Genomic DNA, 26,544 nt, shown 5'->3' on the forward strand with positions numbered 1-26,544 from the left:
TATATATATATATATAAATGAAATTGCTGGAAATATTACCATAACCAATCTTTATAGCCATGCCTAAAATAAAATAATAATAAAAGCAGTATAAGGTACTCATATAAAAACATTCATGTAGTAAAAGAAATAGAAAAGAAATTTAATCTCATATTTAATCTCACCCAATTACAGTATCTGTTTTGTTTTGTTTTGTTTACAAAGAAGCCAAAAATACCAGAGAAAAGGAGCTTCAACAAATTGTGTTGGAGAAACTTGACACCTACATGTACAAGCATTAAACTAGACCTTTATCTCTCACCTTTCACAAAAGATAACTCTAAATCAGCTTCTATACAGCAAGAGTGACAGTCAGTTGAATGAAAGTTCAGCTTACAAAATGGGGAGAAATCTTTCACACCAATTCATTGGACAAAGAATTAATACTGAAACACACACAGAGAAACACAAAACACCAGGAAGACAAACAACTCTCTCAAAAACAGGCTATAAATCTGAGGAAAGAGGTCTGAAAGATGAAATACAAATAGTTAAAAACCATTTTGAAAGTGTTAAACATCCTTAGCCCTCAAGAAAATACAAATTAAAATTTGGGATTTTATCTCTACCATTACTGAATGATTTTCAGCAAGATACCAAATGACAACCAAGGCTGGAGAATGTGTGTAGAAAGAACTCTTATATACCATTGGTGGGAGCATAAAGTGGTGTGTCCACTATGGGAAGGAACATGAAAGTTTTTCAAAAGATTAGAAATATAACTACATATATCACAGCCATCCCATTACTGATCATATGTCCAAAAAATTCTACTGCAAAGATACCTGCTCAACCATATCCATTTTTCCACTATTCACAAAAACTATTAAAAGGAATCATTCTAGATGACCATAAACTAATGAATGGGCAAAGAAAATCTGAACAAAGAAGTTTTATTCAGCTATAAAGGAAAATGAAGTCATAAAAATTGCAGAAAAAAAATGGATGTAACTGTAAAACTGAGTGAACTAACCTAGAAACAGGGAGATAAACACTGTGTTTCACCCTCGCATATAAAACCTAGCTTCTAATCTTTAACTTTGTATATTCAGCTTAAAGTACCTCCAGAAATCAAGAAACTAGAAAGAAACCATCTGTGGAGGTAGGAATGGTGAGAAAAAGATAGTAGAACATAGATAATACAAGAAAGAGGAGGAGAATCCCAGGAACGGAAAGGTTTAAGCAAGAAGGGAAATAGCACAAAAGAAAGAGTAGGGAGTGGGAGGAGGCCTGACACACCAAAAGATGGATAAAATGGTCATGTTCTGCATGGCTGGACAGTGCTGCTCCTATAAGCTTTGGGTTATTATTAAATAAAATCCCAATGTCAGTGTTGAAATCCTCTCGATAAGCTTTTGGCCAGGGACACTCTATAGGACAACAGAATTATGACAGTTCCTACCACTCCTTTTGCTGGACTACCAGAACTCTGTAGCAGCCTGCTTAGATTGGAAGTGAGTTGGAGGCTTCTTCCCTAGTGGCTAGCTTTCATAGCACCAGAAAAAAGCCATGCATGGAACCAGAATAGAAAAGGTATCAATAGTGCACTAGTAACATACATGACTGAGGAAAGTCAATTCCTGGAACATAAACCCAGTCAAAAAACAATAACTAGAGAAACAGGGGTCATCAATCCTGGGGATCTACATAATTCTTTCATTTAGCTAAACTTTAGGGCATCAAACTACCTTTCTAATGCTACCCAAAGGCATGAGAGAGAAACCATTCATTCCAGCCAATAGTTCTGAATACAGAGACTAATGGCTGCTCAGGACCCTGAAGGTAAATTTAAGTGCTCACTCTTGAACAAGACATTTCTACTATCTGCAATATAGCCATCTACACTGTGACTCAGAGGGAAATATTTCTTTTTCTAATCTTAGGAATTGGTAGGATGGATAATGGAATATAAGCACTTGACACTGTGCCTGACATTTGAATTTGACCCCTAGGACTCTGTTTATGGAAAGGAAGGGTTTTTCTGACCTACACATAAGCTGCAGCACCTGCACACCAGAACCCATACTGTCCCACACAAATTTCAGTAGGGTTATTATCTTACATATTCAAGGAATATTTTTATTTATTTTTATTTTCTTTACTGTGAAAAAAAAGGAGAGGAAAGAACATAAGAATCAGAAGATACGGCATTGCTATCTTCAGGGAAAAACACGGAAAGTGAAGACAGCTACTTTCTAATGGGTCTGTCAACAGGCAAGGATGGACTGGGAAAGGGCTAAGCTACCCTGAGATCTCATTGTTGAGCTGCCTCCTGATAAAATCTGGGAGGGATGGAGTTGTCTTCGGTTATGTGCCCACCAGTGAACCTGCTAGGATCCAATGGATAGTCCAAACCAATGATGGATGAGGGAGGGGTGTTAGAGACAGGAGGGAAATAAGAGAAGGTGGGAAGTAAGAGTAAAGAGAATGCATTTATAATCAGCAAAAACATTGTTAAAAAGAATGATCTTATGATAGACTATCTTCTTTATCTACTATCTTTAGACTATAAGTAGTCTAAAAATATTTCTCAAATATGTAAGATAATAACACTATTCAAAATTTTTATAACACTTATTTATGTGAGAGCAGAGTGGGTACTGGTGTTCACATGCTACAAGTCAGAAAAGAACCTTTGTGACCCAGTTCTCTCCTTCCATCAACAGCTGTCAAATCAACTAGCTGTCAACTTCAAATGTTAGGCTTAGTATCAAATGCCCTTATCCCAGTACCCATCTCACCAGTTCTTAAGATTAGAAAACTTTTGGGAGAGTTGAAGAGTTCTATAGCTTATGTGCCTCGACTCTGTGAAGTGTGCATGTCAATCTTTGGTACCACTCATGGCTTCATTGTAAACTTGATCCTCCGACAGTGTTGTAAACTGAAGCTTGTAAGTATGCAGAGACAGGCATGTTAGATCAGAAATAATATATTTTAGGTTAAAAATGGGCACCTTATTAAAAAATCAATTTAATTTCTGAAATTCACAATAAAACCATGTTAAAGACAAAAATTTAAATTCACATAAACCTAATTTGGATATTCTCTGATGGGGATGATTTATCCGTGCATTATTCATAAGAATCTCAAATTTTATTGATATGAAAACATTATAAAATGTAATTTGAATCTGAAATGTTTTTCAAAGGAGTAATGAGTAATGTAGTGAAAATCAATCATGGCTCCAGTAAGGACAAAACAAGAGACAATTTGTTGCAAGAAACATGCTTTCCTCTTCCAAACTGTATCAAAGTCAAGAGATTTAAATACATCATTATTTAAAAAGAAGTAAAATAAAGGAAATCACAGTATAAATAAAGAAGAGCCTCTGGCTTGCAGGGTTCCTAAGAGGAAATTTAACCTTTTAAAAGATGTCCAATATCTTGCTCCAAAGAGGGAATTAATGGTCTTATATAAATAAATCATTTTAATTTTTGAGTCTGATAAAAGAAACATTGAAAAGTTCTAAGCTAACTGTATTCAGAGGGCAGGCCAACAGCACTCTTGACTTCCTCTGGTCCTCTGTTGTCATATTCTCACCATTAGCAGCTCAGCAGGCACTGGCTTAATAGAAAATTATTAAACAGGCTCCTGCCAATGGCTGTAAAATGCCATCCACAAAGATGTAACATCTACTAAAACACATCCACTAGAACAAATTCTCCAGGAATCTTACCATCATTTTCTTTTTAAAATTCCTTTCAGATTCCTTTTTTTTTTAAATAAATTTCATTACAGTAAAATATTGCATATGTTCATGTTTGGACCTTAGACCTAAACTGTGTGAGTTCAGCCACTACTATCTTTCTCTCATGTACTAGAAAAGAGTCATGAATAAAAACTAGCACATTGTTGCAGCTCCTGACTCCCAACTGTGCTTCCCAAAATACTATGAACCAAGGCTTGAATCAGTTGAAAGAAAATGCAGAGCACATAGTGAGAGGAAATCATGATTCTAACAAAAAGGCACCATACCATGTAAAACCATTGCTTTCAATGAAAATTAAATTTTCTATAACGTGTTTTTTTTTAAGAACCATTGAGAGCTACAGTTGCTTCTTACTCTCTGAATAGTCTAAACTGAACCCCTCGTGCCATGGTAATAAAAGTCAGTACTCCTTGTGGAGTATAATACATCCCTGAATTCATAAGTTGGGGCTACTTTTATTTAACTTAATGTCTTAAGGTAAGACTTATAGCTGAAAAAATACAAAATAAAACGGGGAACTTTTATTTCTCTAACCCCAACTTCCCTTTGTATATTGAAGTTGTTGAATATCACTAAGACTTTTATTTCTGTTTTGAAAATTAGAGATTATGCCATTGACTTCATAGGACATTATTTAAAGTGTGTACGCTTGTGTCAACCACAGACCTTATACTCGGTTGCTAATTTCTGATTCCTGCAGATTTTAGCTTTCTTTTCTACATTCACTTAATCTACACTTGATGTGTGAACCTTTCAACAATATAGTCTTGATCTCACAAAAATTATTAAGGTAAAGATAAAATAAATTATAAAGCTTTTAGCAGGGCTTGGCTTATAATGAAAACAAGAGGAATAATTTACATGAGACTGCCTTGCTTTGCAATATTACAAGAAGTATTTTTCCTTCTACTTTCCCAGAAATTGTTCTGTGTTTTTCTTCCACTCCTTCCTCCGATCTCCCCTATGGAAAAATAGAATTTGGTATCTCACTCTTATGCAGTATCTCACAGAATTCCAAAGTCATGTGTTTATACCCCAGGTCAATATACTGAGTAATGCCTTATTAGTGGACTCAGTCAGCGCCTTCCTCACTTATTCTCAGCTACTCTGTAAAACACCAGAACTTCAGTACCCCTTCTTAACTGGAACATTTCATATTGATGGAACTCATTACAATGCCACCCAAACCAACTGTGCCTCTGGGACTGCCTGCATTAAGTAAGCACTTAATAAATAAGAACTCAGTTTTTCCATTTATTTTTGGCACTGTTTATTCACCAAGACCTAACTATTCCTTTCTCTATATTCATGTATCTTTGGTATCTGTTAACCCATTTCTACTAGAGTTCTGTCTCCATTGCCTAATAAGATGGCAGTCAGCCTCATTCTCTTTATCGCTTCTCTTTCTCTTCTGGACATCTTCCCCCAATTTTTTTTGTGCAATTGATTATGTTGACACCTTCACAAAAAACTAATCACCCATGGCTCTTCCAAAATCTCACCACTGCCTTAAACAACATACATCTTACCATATAGACTCACACACACAAAGCTCACCCCAGACTTTGAGACATTGTCACATGGCAGTCTCCAAGCAGAAGTTTGTTTCCCTGCTCGTCTTCCTCTTCAGTCTGTTGAGGATGCTCTTTCATTTTCCCTAAGTCACCTCCAGTGACTTCTCACCTCCAGTGTTTTCTGTCCTTTGAGATTGTATCTATGAATTTGAGACTTTGGCACCTTCCCCACCATGAGTCTATATCTCCCAGGCTCTCCTTGCTTGTCTTGTGACACCTCAGACATTTAGCATTAGCTCTAAAACTGTGTTTTTCAATGTGATGCTACTTTATGTCCTTGCTACAACATCAACATACCCTGAATACTTGGGTCTCTGATACCATGCAAAAATCAAAATACTTCCCAAGGACATAAACTACACTGTTTATTTCTACACACAGAAGAAAAAATGTTGCCACCATTTGGTGTAAATATTTGGGTGATATCATTCAGTTCAGGCTTCCCTCGCCCTCAAAGGGAGAAAATGAAGACATCTAGATAATAAACAAGAGTTACATAGCATTGCTTAGTAGAGAAGAAAACAGAAGCCTTGAACTTTTTTAATAAAAGAAGTAATTTCAGGAAGTAAATTCCAAAAGTATTTTTCAAAAACATTCAAGGTGACCAGGCAAGCCTCTCCTACCTGCAGTCAAGGAAATTTTGGTTACTTCCTGGTCCATATTTCCTACCTACAGTCTTATAGCATTCCTTCCTTCAGAGCAAAGATCAGCTGAAATGGCAGATGTGCTCTGGCTACCACTTTCCAGCCTTTTCAGTATCATGAGAGGAACACTAGGTAACATCCCAGTATTGAACAGCACAACAGCCAGCAATTCTCTGTCGATAAGTGAACAACTGTTATTACACCTTTCATTAAAGTTAGCCCAGTACCTCAGTTGTCATTAAACAACATTTTTCTAATGTTCAAAATATTTTCTGTTGGAATGGTGCTTGAGGTTGAAACACACAGAATTGGCTTTATGCTACAATGTATCATTAGTGCTGATAAACCTATCTAGATTTTTATAACACCACATAGTGATAATCAATAATAATAATAATAATAATAATAATAATAATAATAATAACAATAATATTCTATCTAGGTAATTTCAGAGCTATTCAATTTTAAAACAATTTCAAATATGTAATTTCAACCTTAGCATAATAATGGAGTCTCAGCCAGGTTTGATTATAATATTTTGCAAAGGGCAATATGAATCTAAAACAATTTCAGGTTTTCCCAGAATCTTCATGGGAAGAAAGAAAAGAGGCTAGTATCTTTCTGCCACCACTTAGGACAACCTTCTTTCCATTTCCTATGGTGTTACATACCTAGAACAATTTAATGGAGTTGATCTGTATTTTTGTGTCAGAATATAGGAGATCTAGAAGTCAGTACCAACATGGTACCTTCCTTTTGTGCCCGGCATGCTCCAACCTAGCCAGAATAAGGGATTACGTAAAGGAAATCCACAAGAACATTCAAAGAGGCAGAATAGAAGTGGCCCAGTCTACAAGCAATGGAAGAAATAAAGATCCTGATGTTTTCATTGTCTGGCTTCTGTCACTGAACATAGATTAGCTGCCCCACCCTTGCAGCTGGGGGATGGAGGTAAAGCAAAGAAGAGAACCACCGGGAATGAGACAGTCACACATAAAGATTTACTTTATGGAGAAAAAAAAAGCAAAAGCATGTACCTGCTTCAACGGAAACTAAAACAGACTTGTAGGATAAATACAAACACGTCAGGGATTTGAGACCGGCTACTCTAAGCAAACAGCACTTACTACAGTGTTTGCTTTCAGAACATTTTTTTCACCTTAGCTTTTGTTCCCTCCCCCACAAATACACACCCCTTTTCAATATAGTCTGAAGTTTAAGAAAGATTTTTTCTTTAAACACACATGGATTTTTTTCAACTATTAAGATTGATTTATGTTGGCCACTAATCACATGAGAAGTGACTGATTTGCTTACTAGTCAGAGAAAACAAGGGTGTATGTCCTTTAACATAGTGTATGCAAGATGCAGAGTGGTTTTGAATAGATGGATGGATGGATGGATGGATGGATGGATGGATGGATGGATGGATGGAATGGAGCAGTGACTAAATTTTGTTAAGTAAATAGGTGATGTTTTTCCCTACACAAAATGAGGAGCTCCCAGCTGCCCCTTTGCCCAATCCCAACGGTAGCATATAGTACCCTCAGTAAACATTTGGGCCCCAGCTGGGGGTTACTCCCCTGAATTTTTATATTTTTCCCAGAAAAATCCACATGCCCTTTAATTTTACAAAGCAAATCTATGTAATTATATTTGTCCCTAATACACATTTTAGATAAAAATCATGTAGCTGACAGAAATTATTTTTAAATCAAATTGAATTAAATATTAATAACTCAGCTTGTTGGTTATAATCACAAGGTTATAACACATAGGAATAGATTTTCCTCATGATGTTAAGCCTGCTTGTTATAACAGTGAAATTATGTACGTACTCTAGGTGAAGTTAAAGGTACTCAACCTTTTTTTCTCAAACAGAAGTAATGCAATTGTTCACTAAGCATAACCTGCCTGTGAACTAAGTATTGACTCCTGTGTTGATGCACTTTTAAATAGTTCGTTTGAGTCATCCCATAGTAAGTTATTTACTTTGCTATTCTTCAGCCTTGCTTAAAGCTACGTATTCAAAACAGAGGAACATAATGGACCAGACCATGTCAGCATGCTAGCAAGGGTTGCTTCTCTTGGTTTTTTTGTTTTTTTGGTTTTTTTGTTTTGTTTTGTTTTGTTTTGTTTTTGCTACTATTTCAGGATTAGTTCACTAGTTGCTGCATTTGGCCCAGCTTTAAGAAACTGTCCTAATTTTTTTTTCAGGAATCTGTTGCCTAATCCCTTTACCATTTCCCAAGACAGCTTTTTATGTTGCTTGCAGTTTGCCATTGTCTGTACCAGAAGTAAAGTTTAGCATCAGTTGCTGTTTCCAGAATGTTGTTCAGAGAGCTCCCTTACAGTTATAGGATCTCTTCTGGAACAGAAATGGGATGCAATGCCCATCGGCCATTGTTGTCTTTGACCTAATGATATCCCCACCTTCAAAACACACATAGTTGTGCCTTCAAGGTTGTGAAGGTGAAGATGCCTGGTCTGCACTGCACAGGACAACAACTCCTTAATTGAAACAACAAATTCCAATAAGTCTTTGAAAGGAAGTCTTTGAAAATCAGACCAAACAACTAAAACTTTTTTAAGGGATTCTATCAGAGGGTCTCCCTACTTCTCTGGCTGATATAGTATATTAATCTATATTTAATCACCTTTGTTTTACTTAATCTTTTAGTGCACTTTAAAGAAGCTTAAAATATTTTATCTGACACTAAATCAAGTCAGTATGCTCTGTGGCTACTGTTTTAGGTATAGGTGAGTGTTTTAGTACTTTTCGCTTGTTTTGAATGTTGACCACATTGTTGGAAGGAATAGGAGCATGATGTGGCTTTGAAAAGAAACTACCAATAGCTGTCCACTTATACATCTTCTTTTCTAAGAAAAAGCTATACAGTAGCAGCAAATATGCAAGAATAATGGGCAAATTTCTTGGTAATTTGGTAGATTACAGCCATATCTGAGCAGTCTGCTTTCTACCACTTTTGGAACTTTGCTACTGTGTGATATTCAGTCATCATGACAACTTCGAATTACCACTGTCATAGATTTGCTTTGATTATAGTTATATTTACTTGTTTTCCAATGTTTCAGCTAGGTTCCAGATAAATAACTGGAATATAAAGAACAACTTCATAAGCCTGTTACAATATACAAATGTATTAGTAGTGAGCTGACAATATATAAGCCAACTCAGAATATGACATCTTATATGACAAAATTTCATTCATGAATATTTCCAGTAATAATTACTTGTCCATCCATGGAGGAATGTTCTCTCTCTCTTCCTCTTTCATCCCAAGCTTTCCTTCTACAAGAAGCTACCTCTTCCATAGACTATTATCTTCTGACTCTTGACAAAATTAGGTGAACAAATTGAATTTCTCTACGTGTCCTAAGCAGGGCACTATCACTGAGGAAGCAAATGAAGCATGTGATATCTGGGGTACTGGGAGGACCATGACAGTCTAATGGTTATAATTGCCTTGTGTTTTCTTCTATTTTCAGAAATTATATTAGATGGCTTGAACAAATGGAGACAAATTTATGTGACTCTAAGTACAGCCTGATCAATGAAATTCACCAGTCATTTGAACCCGTACTGCTCCACTTTCAAAGAACCCACAGACCAAAATGTCATTTTGACATTTTAGAATGTTGAATTGCATTAGATTTCTTATAAAGTGCAAATGTTGTTCTTTGCATAGGCTTCTTGATGACTCCATGTCTCATAAAGTTTTTGGAAGTGGTTCAGGTCTGTATAAGTCCAAACTAACCTGTGCCATAGTGTAGTAGGAAAGTCACTACTTTATGCTTGCCTCTCATATTCACTTATGGGACCAGTGTTCTGGAGAACACCAAAATTTTCTTCCTTATTCAACACAGGAGAAAACTGTTCACAGATAAATCCCACTTAAAATTTTAGTAAAACCTGTGTAGCTTTTCTTTGAACTCTGGCTCATTCTGGGTCTCTCTACTCTACTTTAGTTGCTTCTGTTATCAAATTAACTTTCTGTAGAGTAGACCTTTTTTAAAAAATACACTTTCCTTTTACTTCTTTACTTAGGAAACTGAATATAATTTTTTCCTTCAATTATATGGGTTGATGATTTTTCTCAATTTCTGAAGTTTCCCTGTAGAATTTACTATATTCTCCCTTTTTTCCTATAAAACATTACTTTTTTTAAAAAAAAACAGCTATTCAACTCCAGGGATATGGTCAGAATTAAGTTCAGACATGCAGAATTCTTGAACTCTGGTGATTTGGAATTGTCAAGACAGGGAAAGGGAAGAATTAGCACCTTAGCCACAGAGCATGAAAGAGCAGAGCAACAAAGGAGATAGCCTGTGAAGGGCAATATACCAAGGAATCATACACAGAAGGAACCAGAGTCTTCTACAGGAGTCAGGTAAGAGAAGCCATGACACTATGTGTAGAAAGAGAAGATCCAGTCTGAGGTGAACAAGGGAGGCCCTGACACTGTGAGAGACTGCTTTCCTTACATTTCAAGGCAAAAATCAGAGTAAGCTCATATCCTGAAAATGAAAGTTTTGAGAAAATGCCAAGATGCATAACTGTTTATCTGTGTCACTGCCTATCAGTATTTGTAGATTTAAATGTACTGTAAGTAAAGAAAAAGAAGGAAAAATTATCTGAACTTCAGACAAGCCCTAAACCATGTGTATCCTTTTCCTATTGATGTGCTTTGCCTTCTGGGTGATGGATGCCCCTCTTCAACCACAAAAGCGGCATCCTATTGCTACTACATAAACCCTAGTAGTACATTCTCACAAAACCTGGCTTCTCGTTTTTAACTTTAGCTATACAATCACATATTATTAGTTATCATCTTGTATCAGCATATTAAACTAATTCTACACACCAATTAATAAATTCTTTCCTAATACAAATTTCCAGGAAGACTTTGGGTTATTGGTAGCCTGTGTTTAATAGTAATACATGCAATACTAAAACACATTCTATATTCTATAGCCAAAATAATCTTTCCTATATATGTGAGAACTGTAAATAAGGTTCACCTTGATATAGCTTATAAAGAATGAATAATGTTTTTTGCGTACAGAAAAAATACTATAGTTTGGATGTGTCTGTGTGTGTGTGTGTGTGTGTGTGTGTGTGTGTATAAAATTTGCCTAAAGACTACAAACAGATTCTAGACACATTTAAATATAAAATGTCCATATATCACTGTGGTTCAATATAACATCATAGCTCAAGTAATAGATTTTCAATCTAAATGATATAAGGAATATGAAGAATATGAGTTTTCCTCTTACATTTTAGTAGACATAACTGGCTGGCTTGTGTAACTCTCAAGTGAACTCTTTACAGTTAAAAAACTCAAAGAAACCATGGAGTCAATGGGTGGAATTTTCTTTGTAATAGTCTTTGGAAGTTTCCTACTTAACAAAGAAAGAAAGAAACAAACAAAAAGAGGGACATAAGATCCAAAGGACTCCCAGAAGCAATCCTGTCTGTGAGTTCCTAAACTCAGTGAAATTTTATGTAGCACAAAGTCTTTATATTTACTAGGAAAAATTATCAGTTCAAACTCTCAGCCTATAACTATAAGAAAGCATTACCAGTAAAAAAGAGAAAACTATTAAAATATCCATTTTCATTTTAACATGCTAATACTCTCAGAAGTCTGTCTGAAATTTTTGTTAGAGCTGCTGAATCTCTCTTTGGTTACAGAAGTCAATTACATCACTCCAGAAATAGTTTAAACTACCAGATGCATCCAAATACACCATTCACAGACCTAAAAAGACACCAAATGCTTTAACAAGTAGCTCTGTAAATACTGTGAAATATGTTTAACTTTGTATTAGATGGTTCTTACCCAAAAGCCTTTTATAACATTTGTGTCTTACAGTCTGAGAAAAGAGGTGTGAGGGGAGACAGAAATACCACTGTCTGCATTTTTTCTAAAGTAAAGGAAGTAAGAGTAGTATTTATCTCCTACTGAACAGCACCTGAGCCCATAGAGCCTACCAGCTGATGGGTATTAAAGTTTCCGTCTCTGAAAAATCATATCAGACAGGAAGCATACCCTTCAGATCAGTGACAGGCGTCTAACAGGAACACTAGTCAACCTTTATTTTGAGTGTCGTTAAGTGTGCTCAGTGATGGAGGGCACAACTCTTCCTTCTCATTGAAGTGACACATATTGTATTAGACTTTCATCTACACATCACCAAGCAGAAAAGTTCCCAAGCAATAAAACTGTCTGCTCTTAGTTAAGCATGACACTGTTTGGGGGAGATAAAATATCAGTACTGGGGAGAGAAAAGGTGGTGATGGCGATTATGACCATGAATGTGATGAATAATGACAAAGGATTTCTTGAGGAAAAAGGAAGGAAACATCTCTATTCTCTCCTTGTTTCTCCACATGAGTAAACACCAGGATTTAAAAGCCAATATTTCTAGAGCCTTTATTTAGTAGTTTAAGAGTTTAGTAGTTTAAAGTTTTCAGCTTAATAATATGGCTTGGGAGCACATAAGGCTGCAGGAGAAACTGTGTTAGAGAAGGAAGAGTTTTAAAAGAAAAAAAAATGCAAGCCCTTCCCAAGGGAGCCTACCCAAAGCTCTCTATGAGTCACATTTTCCCTTTGCCCCCTTCCCTGCTCCCAGCAAGTAAACAAAAGCATTGAAAGTGCAACACTACAAAACTCCTAAGAGTAAATTATAAAAAAGCAAAACGAAATAAACAACAACAAACAAAACAAAAACAAACAGCCAGGACTGTCAAAACATCATAAATAAACTTTGAGATTCAGGATTTACCTGCTCTGATCCCAGTTGGCAGCAAAAAGGACTAGAATCTTCCTCCCATAGTGGTCCAGATTGGCCAGGCCCCCGGGAAAGCCGTCCTTCAATGCCTGCTTGATGCCAGGGTCGGTGGCCTTGAAGCTTTTGAACATATCCAGGTTCTGCTGCCGGTACTCAAAGTATTGGGCCAAGAGGCGGAAGGCTTCGAAGTGATGAAATTTTCTGGCCCGCAAGAAGCGTAATATGAAAGCGTCATCTGTGCGCAGAAAGCCAATGTCCGGCCTGGTGATGACCATGTCCCTTACTTCCTGGATGTCCTGGTGCAGAGTGTCTGGGTTCTCATTGAGTTCCAGGCGCGCTTTCTCCAAGGTCTCAGGAGAGAGACCAGCTTGCAAGTGAGTCATTGTCCCTTTGTATCCAACTCTGATTCTCTCTTTGTGTGTCCAGCAATATACCTGGTACTTGTCACCTCCACACCACACTCTGGCCTCTGTTTCTCCTCACTGCTGTCTGCTTCCTTTCCTGTACAAGAAATGGTTCCTCTTCTGTTTTAAGCCAAGTACCTTGTTGCTCCTGCTTTTCCCCATAGCTTTTCTGGGGAGTCTCTAAATGTCTCCCCCCTAGAACCCCTTAAAAAACAATGCCTCCCATTTGAAGTGAGCCTGTGGATAGGCCCTGAAGGCCTACCTCTTGTACTTTACCATTCTGAATTTAAAAAAATAAAAAAAAGGAAAGGAAAGAAACCCTAATTCCAACTAGCGTGGGTGCTTAGAGTCTTGGTTCTGTCTTCTCTTGTCTTGCAAGAAAACAACCCCCACGGACATCGCAGCCCCAGCACTGTGAAGCTGCTGCGTTCCCTGCTGAAGGATGTGCCTGCCACAGATAAAAGATGAGAATTCTGATTAATAATATGGTGGCTCTTCAGCTCTGAGATCCAAGACGGGGAGAGTCTTTGGCAGAGAGAGAGAGAAAGAGGAAGGGAAAGCAGCTCATTTCTCTCTGCTTATTCAAAGATGCTATTTTTATAGGATGTTGTGTGGTTTTTACTTTAGGTTATTACAATCCAATTAGGGGAGACTGCAGATACTGCACCTCTTCCACACACCCTGATCTCATAAGGCTCTAGCTGGGTTTTGGGTACCATTGACAGGAGCATGGGCTCACCCTCACCCCTGCCCCCAACTTCTGCCTAGTCTCTATTTCAGGGGACTTGCCAAGGAAGTGGAGGATAATGATAAGGACAGAGCAAAGATGTCAAAACCAGGGTGGGTGCAGGGAACTGTGGAGCATGAAATAAAAATGTCTCTATCTTTCCTACAACCCCCCTCCCCAAGCCAGAAAGAGGAAAGAGCAGTCAGTTCCTACCAGCAAACCGCGAGGTAGAGATGCTAAGCAATGCGACACTCCCCAGCATCCATCAACCCTGGCTTCTGCGGAGGTGGTGGCGGCAGCGGCGGCGGGGTCGACAGTAGCATCTACTCCTCTCAAAGGGATGGAGCAACTGGAAAGAGATGGTGGCTGAGACCCGCTTGAGGATTCACTAGAGAGCAGCCTCGGCCACTTCATCCAAGGACAGCCTGCCTCTGTCAGCAGTAAGGGTGGGGACTGGCGGAGCTAGGACCTCTGCTGCCCGAGTACCTCACTGCCTGCCCCAGCCATTTTCGCCTTCGAGAGGAAGAAGGAAGGGGAGGGGAACGCTGGGACGAAGCAAGCCACTAGGGCTGTGACCGCCTTTACCTTTTGTGCGCCCAAGCGGTGCCACGGCGCAGCCAGCACGGGCTGTTCCAGTGCGCCCAGAGCCACTGGGTCCTGCGCGCCCCTGGAACTGCCGCAGACACTCCTGAGCCCTCTGACGCTAAAAGAGGATCCGGCTCAGCCCAACTCTTAAGAGAGCTCTTAACGTTTGTTGCTTTAACGTTGTAAGCTTTACGTTGTAAGCTTTCACGCACGTACTCCGCTCCTCTCTCTGCCTCTTAGGGGTAGGAACGCATTTTGGGAGGCAAGCCCCAAGTTCAGCCTGCTCTGGGTCCCCATGTCCCAGCCAGGTCCGGCTCCAATTGGTCTGGAGGGACAGCTATGGCCTCACAGCATCCTCACGCTCCTCCCTCACCCTTTGTGTGCATGATCCGGGAGTGTGAAGTAGAGTAGTCCTTGCTTTAGCAATTGAGGTTGAGAAACCTTTTCTGGTTCTTGTGGGTAATTTTGATGGAGTAGGAGTACGGGAACGTACTGTATTTTCACTTTTGTTGTACGCAGAGGTATTTAATTTTAAGAAAGCCCACAGAAATTCCAAGTGTGTCTGGTGTTTACTCTCTTGGGAAAACTTACAGAGATTTGTTTCCAGCTGTAAACTCTCCCTGTTAAATTCCCTTAGATGAGGATGAAAATGACAACCAGGGCAAAAATCAACAAGAATAACAAAATTTTCATAGGACAGGGGGTTGAGCGGGAACGGGGGAAGAGAGCACTTGACTCCTAATAAAGTGTATTTCCAGTTACTTCTAGAGACATGCTCTTTCCTTGTAATGAATCTTTATACTGAGATCATCATAAACAAAAAGAACCCTTGGGCTTATGATGCCTGAAAATCATTTTAAAAAATGTTTTCAATTTTCAAAGTATAGTGCACATTACTCAATCTGTAAGAAAGGTCCTGAGTTTAAGTTACCCCAGTGCAGCAACTCTTTTCTGAACTCCGGTGTAGGTCAGTGTTCTACATTCTGTGAATAGGAGGTGCCCCTGAAGTAGCCACACTTTAAAGACTGTTAGACTTTCGAGTTATACAACATTATTTTTGTTTGCTTTAATATGGTACTGATAAAAAAGAAAGGAGTGTGATATGGCATACTATATCATTTGTCAAATAAATTATCGTGAAGTGATTTGGGAACCAGAAAAGGAGAATAAGTCATATACATATTTGTTAAGTTTAAAAGCAAGAGATGAAATCTTAGTCATCTAAATATATATGTGTGTGCTTATGAGTGTATCTGATATGTATATGTGTCTGTGATATATACCTTACATATACACTGTACATCTCTTGAGAACTATGGGGAACTGATTCCCAGGTCTTGGGGATAACAAACTTTGCACAGGTTTACATATATAGAATGCAACAGAATTTGTATATATTCTACACACATCTCTGTATTACTTAACGACAATTGACTCAATGAAAATACTGTGTAAATAGTTGCCATGCTGTATTTTTTAGGGATTAACCATGAAGAGGAAAGCCTATATATGTTTAGTAAGGACAGAAATTGTTTGTGCAAGTATTTTAGTTCTCGGTTTGTTGAATCCATAATACAGAACCCATAAATATGAATCTTTATTCTATATAAATTTGCTTTAGCAAATATCTAAGAAGAAATTCCTTTCTCATATCAACTTATAAACAAGTTTTAGCTATCACCAACACTGAAAGTGAATTTTCTACAGTTATCTTGTGTTTTTACATGTCTTACAAAAAAGATAATAGGTGCCTGTTATCCAGACTAACATTTTTTTGGCAGACTAACAGTAATCTTGGAGGGACTTTGAAAGATAGAGATAATGGTGCCTCCATCTGAAATCAAGGTAAGTCTATATCTAGGCATGGAGCTATAATTTCCTTATTGAGCCAAAGGCAAACACCAAACTTATGTAAATTTACTACTCCAAAAGTACCCCATAGATGCACAAGTATTATCTGACTCTTTTTTCTTAACTCTATAGGAAAAAAGCTAATAACCTAATGCTTGACATGAATATCCATGTTTCCTACTGGTTGATAAAGCAGAATGTTTGATCATATTCGCTACCAGCATTTCTGAAATTACAGCTAATTTGTTACCTTAAAATAATTAAAATACAGATTTCTCAGTGTGTTTTAAAAACAACTGCTCAATATCACTCTCTAAAATGTAACTTTGACTGAGATAAATAGATAGATAGATAGATAAACAGACAGATAGACAGACAGAGAGACAGATAGATTTTGTTGCTCTTATTATTGCTTGAAATGCTGGTGTTGGAACCAAAACCCTTGAACAGACTAAGGAAGCACTCTAGCTAACAATGAAACATATCCCTAGGCGCTTTCCCGACTATATTTTGTTATGTTTTTTATTATTTAAAATAATTTTTAAATTTAAATATATTTTAATAAGCATTTCCCTTCTCTAAGCCTTTCCAGATCATACCCACCACCCAACATTAATAAGTTTTTTTCTCAAAAAACAAAAACTCAATAAAACAAACCACACCCCAAAGCAAGAAAACAAAATAAAACCATGCCCTAAAAAGGAAACAAAAAACAAAAAACAAACAAAAACACTAAGTTGTAACCAAATAAAAGCATGCACAGAAAGCTGTGGAGTTGCTTATATGTTGGTCAACTATGCCTGAACACGAGGCCTGTCCAGGAAAGTGATTGATATACTCAGTGTCACACTGTTCGAGAAAATTGATTCCCCCTCTCCTAGCAGATTTAAGTGATAGTTCAGTTGTTCACCTTTATCCAGTGGCTAACTTTTTCATTCATTCATCATTTTTTTAAAAATATATCAAAATAAAATCCATTAAGAAAAGATAAAAGTTATCACATCAAAGTTGGACAAGACAAAACAAAACAAAAATAAATAAATAAAGGAGCTTAGAAGAAGGCACAAGAATAAAAAATCCACTTGTTCCCACACTCAGAGACCCCATAAGGACACTAAACTGGAAAACATTATATAGATCTGGTGCAAGCCCTGTGCATGCGGCAATGGGATCTTTCTGTCAGTTTGTGGAGAGCAACCTATATAGTCTTTGCAACAGCCTGTTTTTTGTGGGGGTTCCCATAGAACCTCTTTAGCCAACAACTTAAATACATGCAACCCCCACTCCATCCATCCATCTATAATGATCTATTCTATATCCCTTTCCTGACAATGTCTGTCTGTCCCCTCTAGTTCCTTACTCTGTATCTACCCTCTGTGGTTCTATGGATCATAGGTTGGTTATCACTGACTTCACAGCTAATATCTACATATTAGCAAATACATACCATATTTGTATTTCTGAGTCTGGGATGGCTCATTTCTAGTTCCATCTATTTGCCTGCAAATTTCATTATGTCATTTTTTAATAGCTGAATATTACTACATTGTGTAAAGTTACCATGTTTTCTTTATTCAATCTTCTGTTGAGAGATATCTACGTTGTTTCCAATTTCTGGCTTATAGTGAATGAATAGAGAAGCAATAAATATGGTTGAGTACATATCTCTCTAGTAGGATAAAGAATCCTTTGGAACAATGCTCAGGAATGTTATAAATGGATCTTGAGGGAGATAATCTCATCTTCCTGAGAAATTGCCACACTAATTTCCATAGCTATTGTAGAAGTGTGCATTCCCACCAGCAATGCATGAGTGTTCCTCTTACTCCACGTCCTCGCCAGTATGAGCTATTACAGTCTTATTGATCCAATCCATTCTGACAAGTGTAAAATGAAATCTCCAAGTAGTTTTGAATTGTTTTTCCCACTCCCTATCTTCACTTTCTCTCCCTGATAATGAGGATGATTTTTATTATCTAAACTTTTTAAATGTTGTTTCAATTTCTCCTTATTAGGAACCCTCCTATATCCTCTGAAAAAGGTCCCCAGTAGTGTTTCCTCATTCTCCAATACACCTTCTACAAGTCTCATCTTTCCCATTCTACATTTAGCATTCCAGTCCAGTTGGGGATATATATACTGAAATATGTGAGGAAGACCTCAAATGATTTTTTTCTTCAGAGTACCCAATTAATTCCACATCATGTATAGACATTATGTATTGAGACTACTACCTTCCCCTGCCCTATGGGAGAGTTAGGACACCAATTGTCACAAAATAACTGTGTGTATGCCTAGATCTTAACTCAACAAAAAATTCAAATGCCCCAGACTTTTATATATTGAAGACTCCTCGATGGTTCTCATAGTGGGGCCCCAGCAGAGTCATCAATGACATCAGGGAGCTGAATTGAAAACTTTATATAAGATATGGGAACTTGCAGAGTTTGGGGGTCAGTCCTACTTAACTGATCCTTATACTTCTCATTGTTCTTCTCCAAATCTCTGAGTTTGAGTATAGAATTCTTATTTGTTTGTTTTATTTTTTATGTGAAAAACACCTTTTTATAAACTCACCAGTACAACTCTAAGGGTCATAAATTACTTTTGTTCCTAAATCATTGGTGTACACTTTACATTACAAAATGCACATGTACATTTTACATCAACAGTACTGTACTAATAGTTGTTAATTACCTAATTCTAGATTGATAACAAGTTTGTAAATACTTTATTATTTTTCCATACTTTTCCTGGCTTCTCTTGTTTCTGTTATAAAATACCAGTATTTTCACCATTGTTTTGAAAGTAATTTTTATTTTTCTCTGATTCTATTTGTCTAGTTATATTTAAATTTCAGTCATATTTATACTAATTTTCATTACTATTTTTAATCTTGCACTAATCTACACTTTTAAAATTCTGCATGGAATATTGGAACCTCTGTCTGCATTCAGAGTGCTCCTAAGCTCTGGGATTGATATAAGTCTTACTGTCTTGAAGTATTCTTTATGCTTCATTTTCTTTTTTCTATGCATCTGGAATTCCAAGTATACATATATTATATTTTCTTACTTCTTCTTTGTGAGAGAGTCTCACTATGTATCCCTGGCTGGTTAGAATCTGCTATGTAGACCAATTATCCTCAGTCTCACAGAAGTCCGCCTGTCTCTGCCTCACAAGTGCTGTATTCAAAGCATAAATCACCATGCTTTATTTCTTATATTTCTCTTCCCGTCTCCTATTTTACTTATAATCTGCCTTGAATGTGTCATATTCTTCTTCATTGTTTCTAATTTATTTCATTTTGTAATCTCTCATCACTCTTACTCTTGATATTTACCAATTCTTCAATAAAATCATATTTGTTCTTTCTCGAATTTCTTCTGAGAAGGGTACGTACACAGAGATATGTCAGCAATATTATCAATAATGATTCTGGTTTTTAATTTCTTCATACATAAAAACAGATTTTTAATGTATTTACTAACTTTAAATTCTGAATAAATATTGCATCATTCATTTATTATTTTGTCTTTGCTTATTGATTATAAATATATTAATTCTCTCCTTGTATGTCTATTATTTTATTTTAGTCATATGCAAACATAATTTCTAGTATTTGTGTTGAGTTGGTGCCATGATGTGTCAGCATGATATACAAATTGTCAATATATCATACTACACATGTCGGCTATATAGCAATAGTCTGTTGTTTAGGGCTACAAACATGTTAATATAGTGAATGCTATGAACAAATATAAAACAACAGCTTATAAATGTATGCTTATAAACATAAGAAAGGTATGTAAAACATGTAGAAGATTGAAAGTTTTACTAAAACTAAATTATTACACTTATAATGTTACATGAGACTTGCTATGAACAGAGACCATGAAAGCTCCTCTGGTAATTCAGGGAGCAGGGTAAGGCCATGATGACACTACTACAGACCCCTTCAGCACTTTCAGCAGATAGATGACATGATACTTCTTTTATCAAAAACAATTATCTTTCAGAAATTTAATATTAGCCTACTATAACATTACTTTATAAACTTTTAATTCTGAAAAGCATTTGACCCTTTATCATAAAGATGCTTGACAGTGAATCAGAACAGATATGCATCAATTATATCTTCCTGGAACTTGGACTTCCCAGATCTAGAACTGTGAGAAATGTTTTTCTGCTATTTAAAAGCTCCACAGCTCGAAGGGTTTGCAGCCCCTTAGGACGAACAACAATATGAACTAACTAGTACCCTCAGAGCTCCCAGGGACTCAACCACCAACCAAGGACTATACATTGGTGGGACTGATTGTTTTGGCAACAAGAGTATAGTAGAGGATTGCAAAGTCGATCATCAATGGGAGGAGAAGCCCTTGGCCCTGTGAAGATTCTATGCCCCAGTGTAGGGGAATGCCAGGGCCAATAAGTGGGAGAGGGTGGGGTGGCAAGCATGGGGAGGGGGGAGGCAACAGGGGTTTGTTCTTGTTTTTGTTTGTTTGTTTGTTTGTTTGTTGGAGGGGAAACTGGGAAAGGAGAAATCATATGACATGTATGTAAAGAAAATATCTAATTAAAAAAAAAAAAAAGCTCCACAGCTCACAGTGTATTTGTTATAGTAGCACCGAGGAGTTAAAACACTTCTCAAATACTTTACTTCTAATGCACTCCACTTAGTGTGCCTTTAACACTAAACTGTCTCTTCAATCCTCTGAACTACTGAAAAAAAAATTACTGGTTAGCCTCTGAAGCATAAAGCTGCATTTTCTTCAACCATGAATTGTTCTCTCATGAAAAAGTGACAGCGAATCCCGATTCACTTTCTGTGATCTTCCTTTGCATTCACCTGTTTCTGACCTAGACCTTCAGGTGGGCTTTATTTTCACTTTTGTTGATTCCAAACACCTTCAGCAAACAGATTCGTCACCAAATTTCCTAAAATTGGTCTTTTAAAAAGAGATTATAAAATAAATTCACTTCTAATTTTTATTATTAATAGATATTTTAATGTCAGAGATCATAAGAGTGTGTCTTGTATCCTTATACACGTTTGGCTAGGGAAAGTATAGAAACTGTTGCACCATTAGGAACCAGGAGCTCACAAGTACTAAAACAAAACATAACAAAACAAATAACAGCAACAAACCCTCACTTACTTCTAAGTTTTTCCTCCAATATTTATTTCTCTATGTTCTCACGTGTAAATTTCACACATGAACATTTAATAACTAAACCCATAACCAAGGAGAAAAGATTATAGGTTTAACATTTACTTAAAATTCTTACATTGAGAATTTTAATTTCACTTTTCATTTTAAGATCATTATAGATTCACATTAAGTTTTAGGAAATAATACAAAACCATACCAGGTATTCTTCTTCTACATTCTCCCAACGGTCACATCTTAGACACCTAAAATGTTACCAAGGAGAAATCAACATTGAAACTGATTAATAGCACTTCGGTCAACAAAGGGCACACATAAGGTTGCCACAGCTGTAACTTCTATCTAACCCTTTCAAAAAACCGGTGCCTCCTATTTACATGCAGTAAAATGCAACAAATAATAAATGAATATTTGTTGACATTGATATTAACATAAATCCTCAGTTCCCTATCACAGATTCCTGGCTGCAGCCCTTTTAGTTCTTGGAAAATTGTGGTTTATGACTAGTAATCACCTAATATAAATTAGCCGAGCACTAAATACACTGAAACAATAACTTGGAAATCTTCCTTGCCAATTCATTATCCTCATTGGGGAGGCAGCTGACAAATCATTGTTTCATCTCAGTGCTGTGACCAATCATATCACATCTACTAGTAGCTGGTAATAGAAAATCTATCCAGTTTTCCATCTTGTGGTATAGACTCTTCCCAGAAAGACTATAGGATACATTGGTAACTATGACAGTCACCATTCCTTCTGAGAAGCCCATATAATAATGAAAGTGATATATTAACTTTTGTTGATTAGGGAAGCTGCATGCCATACACAAATATTTAAATAATAGTTTATATTATAGATCATTTTTATTTATTTTATCATATTAAATTTCACTTTCATAAAGGTTCTCCTAAGAAAACAGATTCATTTTTTAGTGCATGTGTCAGAATTTCTAACACTCATAGCTATATAGATAAGACTAGACTAAATATTTGAAAGGTAGTATGTGTTCAGAAGCATGACCATGTGCATGCACAGAGTAGTGTTGAATGAATGCACACATAAGCTTCAAGTATTCTAAACAGACCAGCAGCAATGGGCTTCCTCCATTAGCAACTTGGGGGAGCAGATGCAATTCTGTCTCACGTTTTGAAGCATGTAATCTCAATTGTAACATATTTTCATACCAACTGTTCAAATTCAAACATTGTTCATTTTCTCAAGAGATTCTGCTCTCAAAAAAACATCAACCATCTTATTATTTCATCATATAGTGAAGAAGGTGGAGTAAATATGAGAGTAAAAAAAGGTAAAACTCTAGGGAAAAAAAGAACCCCACACGCCAAGCCAGTCAGGGAGATAGGTACATAATCTTCAGAATGTTCCTCTACCCTCTTCCTCTGCCAAATACAGTTCCCAAGTCTCACCCTCAGCTTTGTGGACAACCACCTGTTGCAGCCTAATCTTCCTTTTCACCCTCATCTCTACCAGATCACAGCTATCCTTCTCCTGTAGCTTCCCTTAACACTCATACCTGTGTCTCAGCCTCTAACTCTGTTAGGAACTTTCCTGGAAATCTTAGGACATGCTGACTATGGGAACATTCAGGCCAGGGAAGGAGGTAGATGATCTTTACATATTCATTCTTCCTACTCTCCCCCGAGATCAATACCCAGTCTCATGCCCTGCTTTGTTGAAGACTATTAGTTATAGACTCAACTCCCTTTCTAGTCCCAATCTCAGGGAACTAAGAATATCCTGGTATAATCCCCTGATTTCTTCCTTCTGGGAGAACCCTCAGCTCCCTCTTCTCACTTCGAACCCATGTCTCTCACTAAGTGTCAACACCAAATATCAAGAAACACAACTTATCTGGAATCTCTTGTGACCAAATCTGGCAAGACCTCAAAAGTGTTTACCACCAGGCAACCTGTAGCCATCACACTCTCCTAAGAAAGAGGGCAACAGAAATAAAGGAACTCAGTACCCATGCAATGAACATAAGACCAGATATCAGCGCCTAGAATTACAATCATTTCAAACCCAGATTCCTAAATGCCAGCCTAAAAATACAACCAATAACATCCAGGACAATGTATCTCCACTGAAGTCCAGAGAACAACCCTATTACAGATTACAGTAGACCTAAGAATTGCAGTTTAGCTGAAGCACCAGATAAATACTTGAAAAAAAAAGCCTTTATAAATATGTTTGGTGTCCTTAAAGAAGAAATAAATCAATTCCTTAAAAAATATGAAAATTCAGAGACGCTTCTCCCAGTAGCAGATAGTAATGGATGCAGAGGCCTACAGCCAGACATTAAGCAGCAAGAAAATCTAAATGGAGATCTTCATCACAACTTTTCTCTCAGAGCTCAGAGGGCACTATGGAAGAAGAAAGCTGAACAAAGCCCTCAGAATCAACTAAGCAACATGCATACGAGCTCACAGATATGGAAGCAGCAAGTACAGGGCCTACATACGTCAACAACAGGTCCTCTACGTATATGTTATAGCTTTTATCTTCATATTTCTAGAGCACTCATGAGTGTGACAATGAGTAGGTCTTTAATTCTTTTTCATTAATCATTTCATTCATCTACTTTTCATAAAATATCCCCCTTCCTGGTCACCCTTCCACCAACCTCCCATCCATCCCCACTCATCCCCCTCCCATTTACCTTTATGAGGGTGATCCTCCACACATTCACTATTACCACCTCGCACTTTATGTTGGGTCATCCCTCTATGTTGGATCATCAAGCCTACCTCCTCTCCCATAGATGTCAGATAAGGCCATCCTCTGAAATATATTTAGCAGAGGCTCCCTCCATGTATACCCTTTGGTGGGCAGTTTAGTACCTGGGAGCTCTGGGTGGTCCAATTAGTTGATATTGTTCTTCTTATTGGCTTGAAATCCCCCTTAGCTCCTTCAGTCCTTCCCCTAGCTCTTCCATCAGCGTTCCCAGGCTCAATTCAATGGTTGTCTGTAAGTATCTACATCTGTATTGGTCAGGTGCTGGTACAACCTCTCAGGGAACAACCATATCAGGTTCCTGTCAGCAAGCACTTCTTGGTCTCAGCAATAGTGTAGTGTTTTAGTGTCTGCAGATGGTATGGAACCCTAGGTGGGAATGTCTCTGGATGGCTTTTCCTTCGGTCTCTGTTCCAATTTTTTTTTTTTGGCCCTGTTTTTCCTTTAGACAGGAATATTTTAAAATTTTGTTTAAAATTTTGAGATGCATGGGTGGCCCCATCCTTCAACTGGGGACCTTGCCTATTTACTGGAGCTTGTCTCTACAGGTGGCATCTCCCCTTTGTTGGGTATTTCAGCTAAAGTCATCACAAATGGCTCCTAGGAGCCTCTCACTTCCCAGGAGTCTGAAACTTTCTAGTAGCAACACAAGTTCTCAGTCCCCATCTGATACAGGTTTCTATTTTTAAATTTCCTGATCCTCTGTACTTCTTTCCTGTCTCTTCCAATCCCTGTTTCTGCACCACCCCCAACCCATTATCCTTCCCTCTCCTCTTTCCTTCCCTGGTCTCTCCTTCCTTCTAGAACCTGTGATTATATTGTTCACCATTCAATGTAGGATGGAAGCATCTACACATTGGTCTTCCTTCTCCTTAACCTATATATGGTTTGTAGGTTGAATCACGACAATTTGGGCTAAAATCCACCTATCAATGAGTACATACTATGAGTGTTATTTTGTGTCTAGGTTACTTCACTCAAGATGAAGTATTTTAGCCCATCCCTTTGTCTGCAAACTTCATTCACTCATTGTTTTTAATGACTGAGTAGTACTCCATTGTGTAAATGTACCACATTTTCTGTATCCATTCTTCTGTTGAGGAACATCTGGGTTGTTTCCAGCTCCTGGCTATTATAAATAAGGCTGCTATGAACATAGTGGAACATATGTCCTTATAATTTGTTGGAGCATCTTTCGAGTACATGTCCAGTAGTGGTATAGCTGGGTCTTCAGACAGAACTATTTCCACCTTTCTGAGGAACTATCTGACTGATTTCCAGAGTACTTGCTTGCAATCCCAAACATTGAAGGAGTGTTCCTCTTTATCCGTATCCTCGCCAGTATCTCCTATTGCCTGAGTTTGTTCTCTTTGCCGTTATGTTTGGTATGAGGTAGAATCTCAGGGTCAATTTGATTTATGTTTCCCTGATGACTAAGGATGTTAAATATTTTTTAAGTGCTTCTTAGCCATTTGAGATTCCTCAGCTGAGAATTCTCTATTTAGCTCTGTACCCCATTTTAATAGGGTTATTTGGTTCTCTGGAGTCTAATTTCTTGAGTTCTTTGAATATATTGGATATTAGCCCTGTATCAGATGTAGGGTTGGTAAAAATCATTTGCCAGTCTGTGGGTTGCCATTTTGTACTATTGACAGTGTCCTTTGACTTACAGAAACTTTGCACTTTTATGAGGTCCCATTTGTCAATTGTTCATCTTAGAGCATGAGCCATTGTTGTTCCATTTAGGAAATTTTCCCCTTTGCCAATAAGTTCAGGGTTCTTTCCCACTTTCTCTTCTATTAGATTCAGGATATATGGTTTTATGTGGAGGTGTGTGGTCCACTTGGACTTGAACTTTGTACGATAACATGAGAATGGATTAATTTGCATTCTTCTAAATGCTTACTGCCAGATGAACCAGCAGCATTTTTTAAAAAATGCTGTCTTTCTTCCACTGGATGATTTTCGCTTCTTTTTCTAAGATCAAATGACCACAGGTTGTGGGTTCATTTCTGGGTGTTCAACTTTATTCCATTGATCTACCTGCCTGTCACTGTACCAATACCACATCGTTTTTGTCACTATTGCTCTGTAGTACAGCTTGAAGTCAGGGATGTTCTTTTATTTTTGAGAATGGGTTTTGCTATCCTGGGGTTTTTGTTATTCCAGATGATTTTGAGAAATGCTCTTAATATCTCTGTGAAGAATTGAGTTGGAATTTTGATGGGGATTGCATTCAATCTGTAAATTGCTTTTGGTAAAAT

At 37.4% G+C, this 26,544-nt stretch overlaps 1 protein-coding gene across 3 annotated transcripts in view; it reads right to left on the reverse strand.

The window, feature by feature from the left end:
- The window catches only part of Clvs2 (clavesin 2), a 103,213-nt gene extending 88,255 nt beyond the window's left edge, over positions 1 to 14,958 (reverse strand). Inside the window, exons 1-3 of one of the 3 annotated variants that reach the window (XM_031380733.1) lie at positions 14,502 to 14,958; positions 14,130 to 14,265; positions 12,780 to 13,637 (exon numbers count right to left, since the gene is read on the reverse strand). In XM_031380733.1, coding sequence (XP_031236593.1) covers positions 12,780 to 13,168 — 389 coding nt within the window. In that variant the 5' untranslated portion in view covers positions 13,169 to 13,637; positions 14,130 to 14,265; positions 14,502 to 14,958. Of the gene's footprint in view, positions 1 to 12,779; positions 13,638 to 14,129 lie in introns of all 3 variants that reach the window. The other 2 variants (XM_031380735.1, XM_031380732.1) reach the window with 2 other exon arrangements.
- Positions 14,959 to 26,544: the final 11,586 nt, after the last annotated feature.

The sequence above is a fragment of the Mastomys coucha genome, unplaced genomic scaffold (genome assembly GCF_008632895.1).
Source record: "Mastomys coucha isolate ucsf_1 unplaced genomic scaffold, UCSF_Mcou_1 pScaffold2, whole genome shotgun sequence".
NCBI classification, from domain to species: Eukaryota; Metazoa; Chordata; class Mammalia; order Rodentia; family Muridae; genus Mastomys; species Mastomys coucha.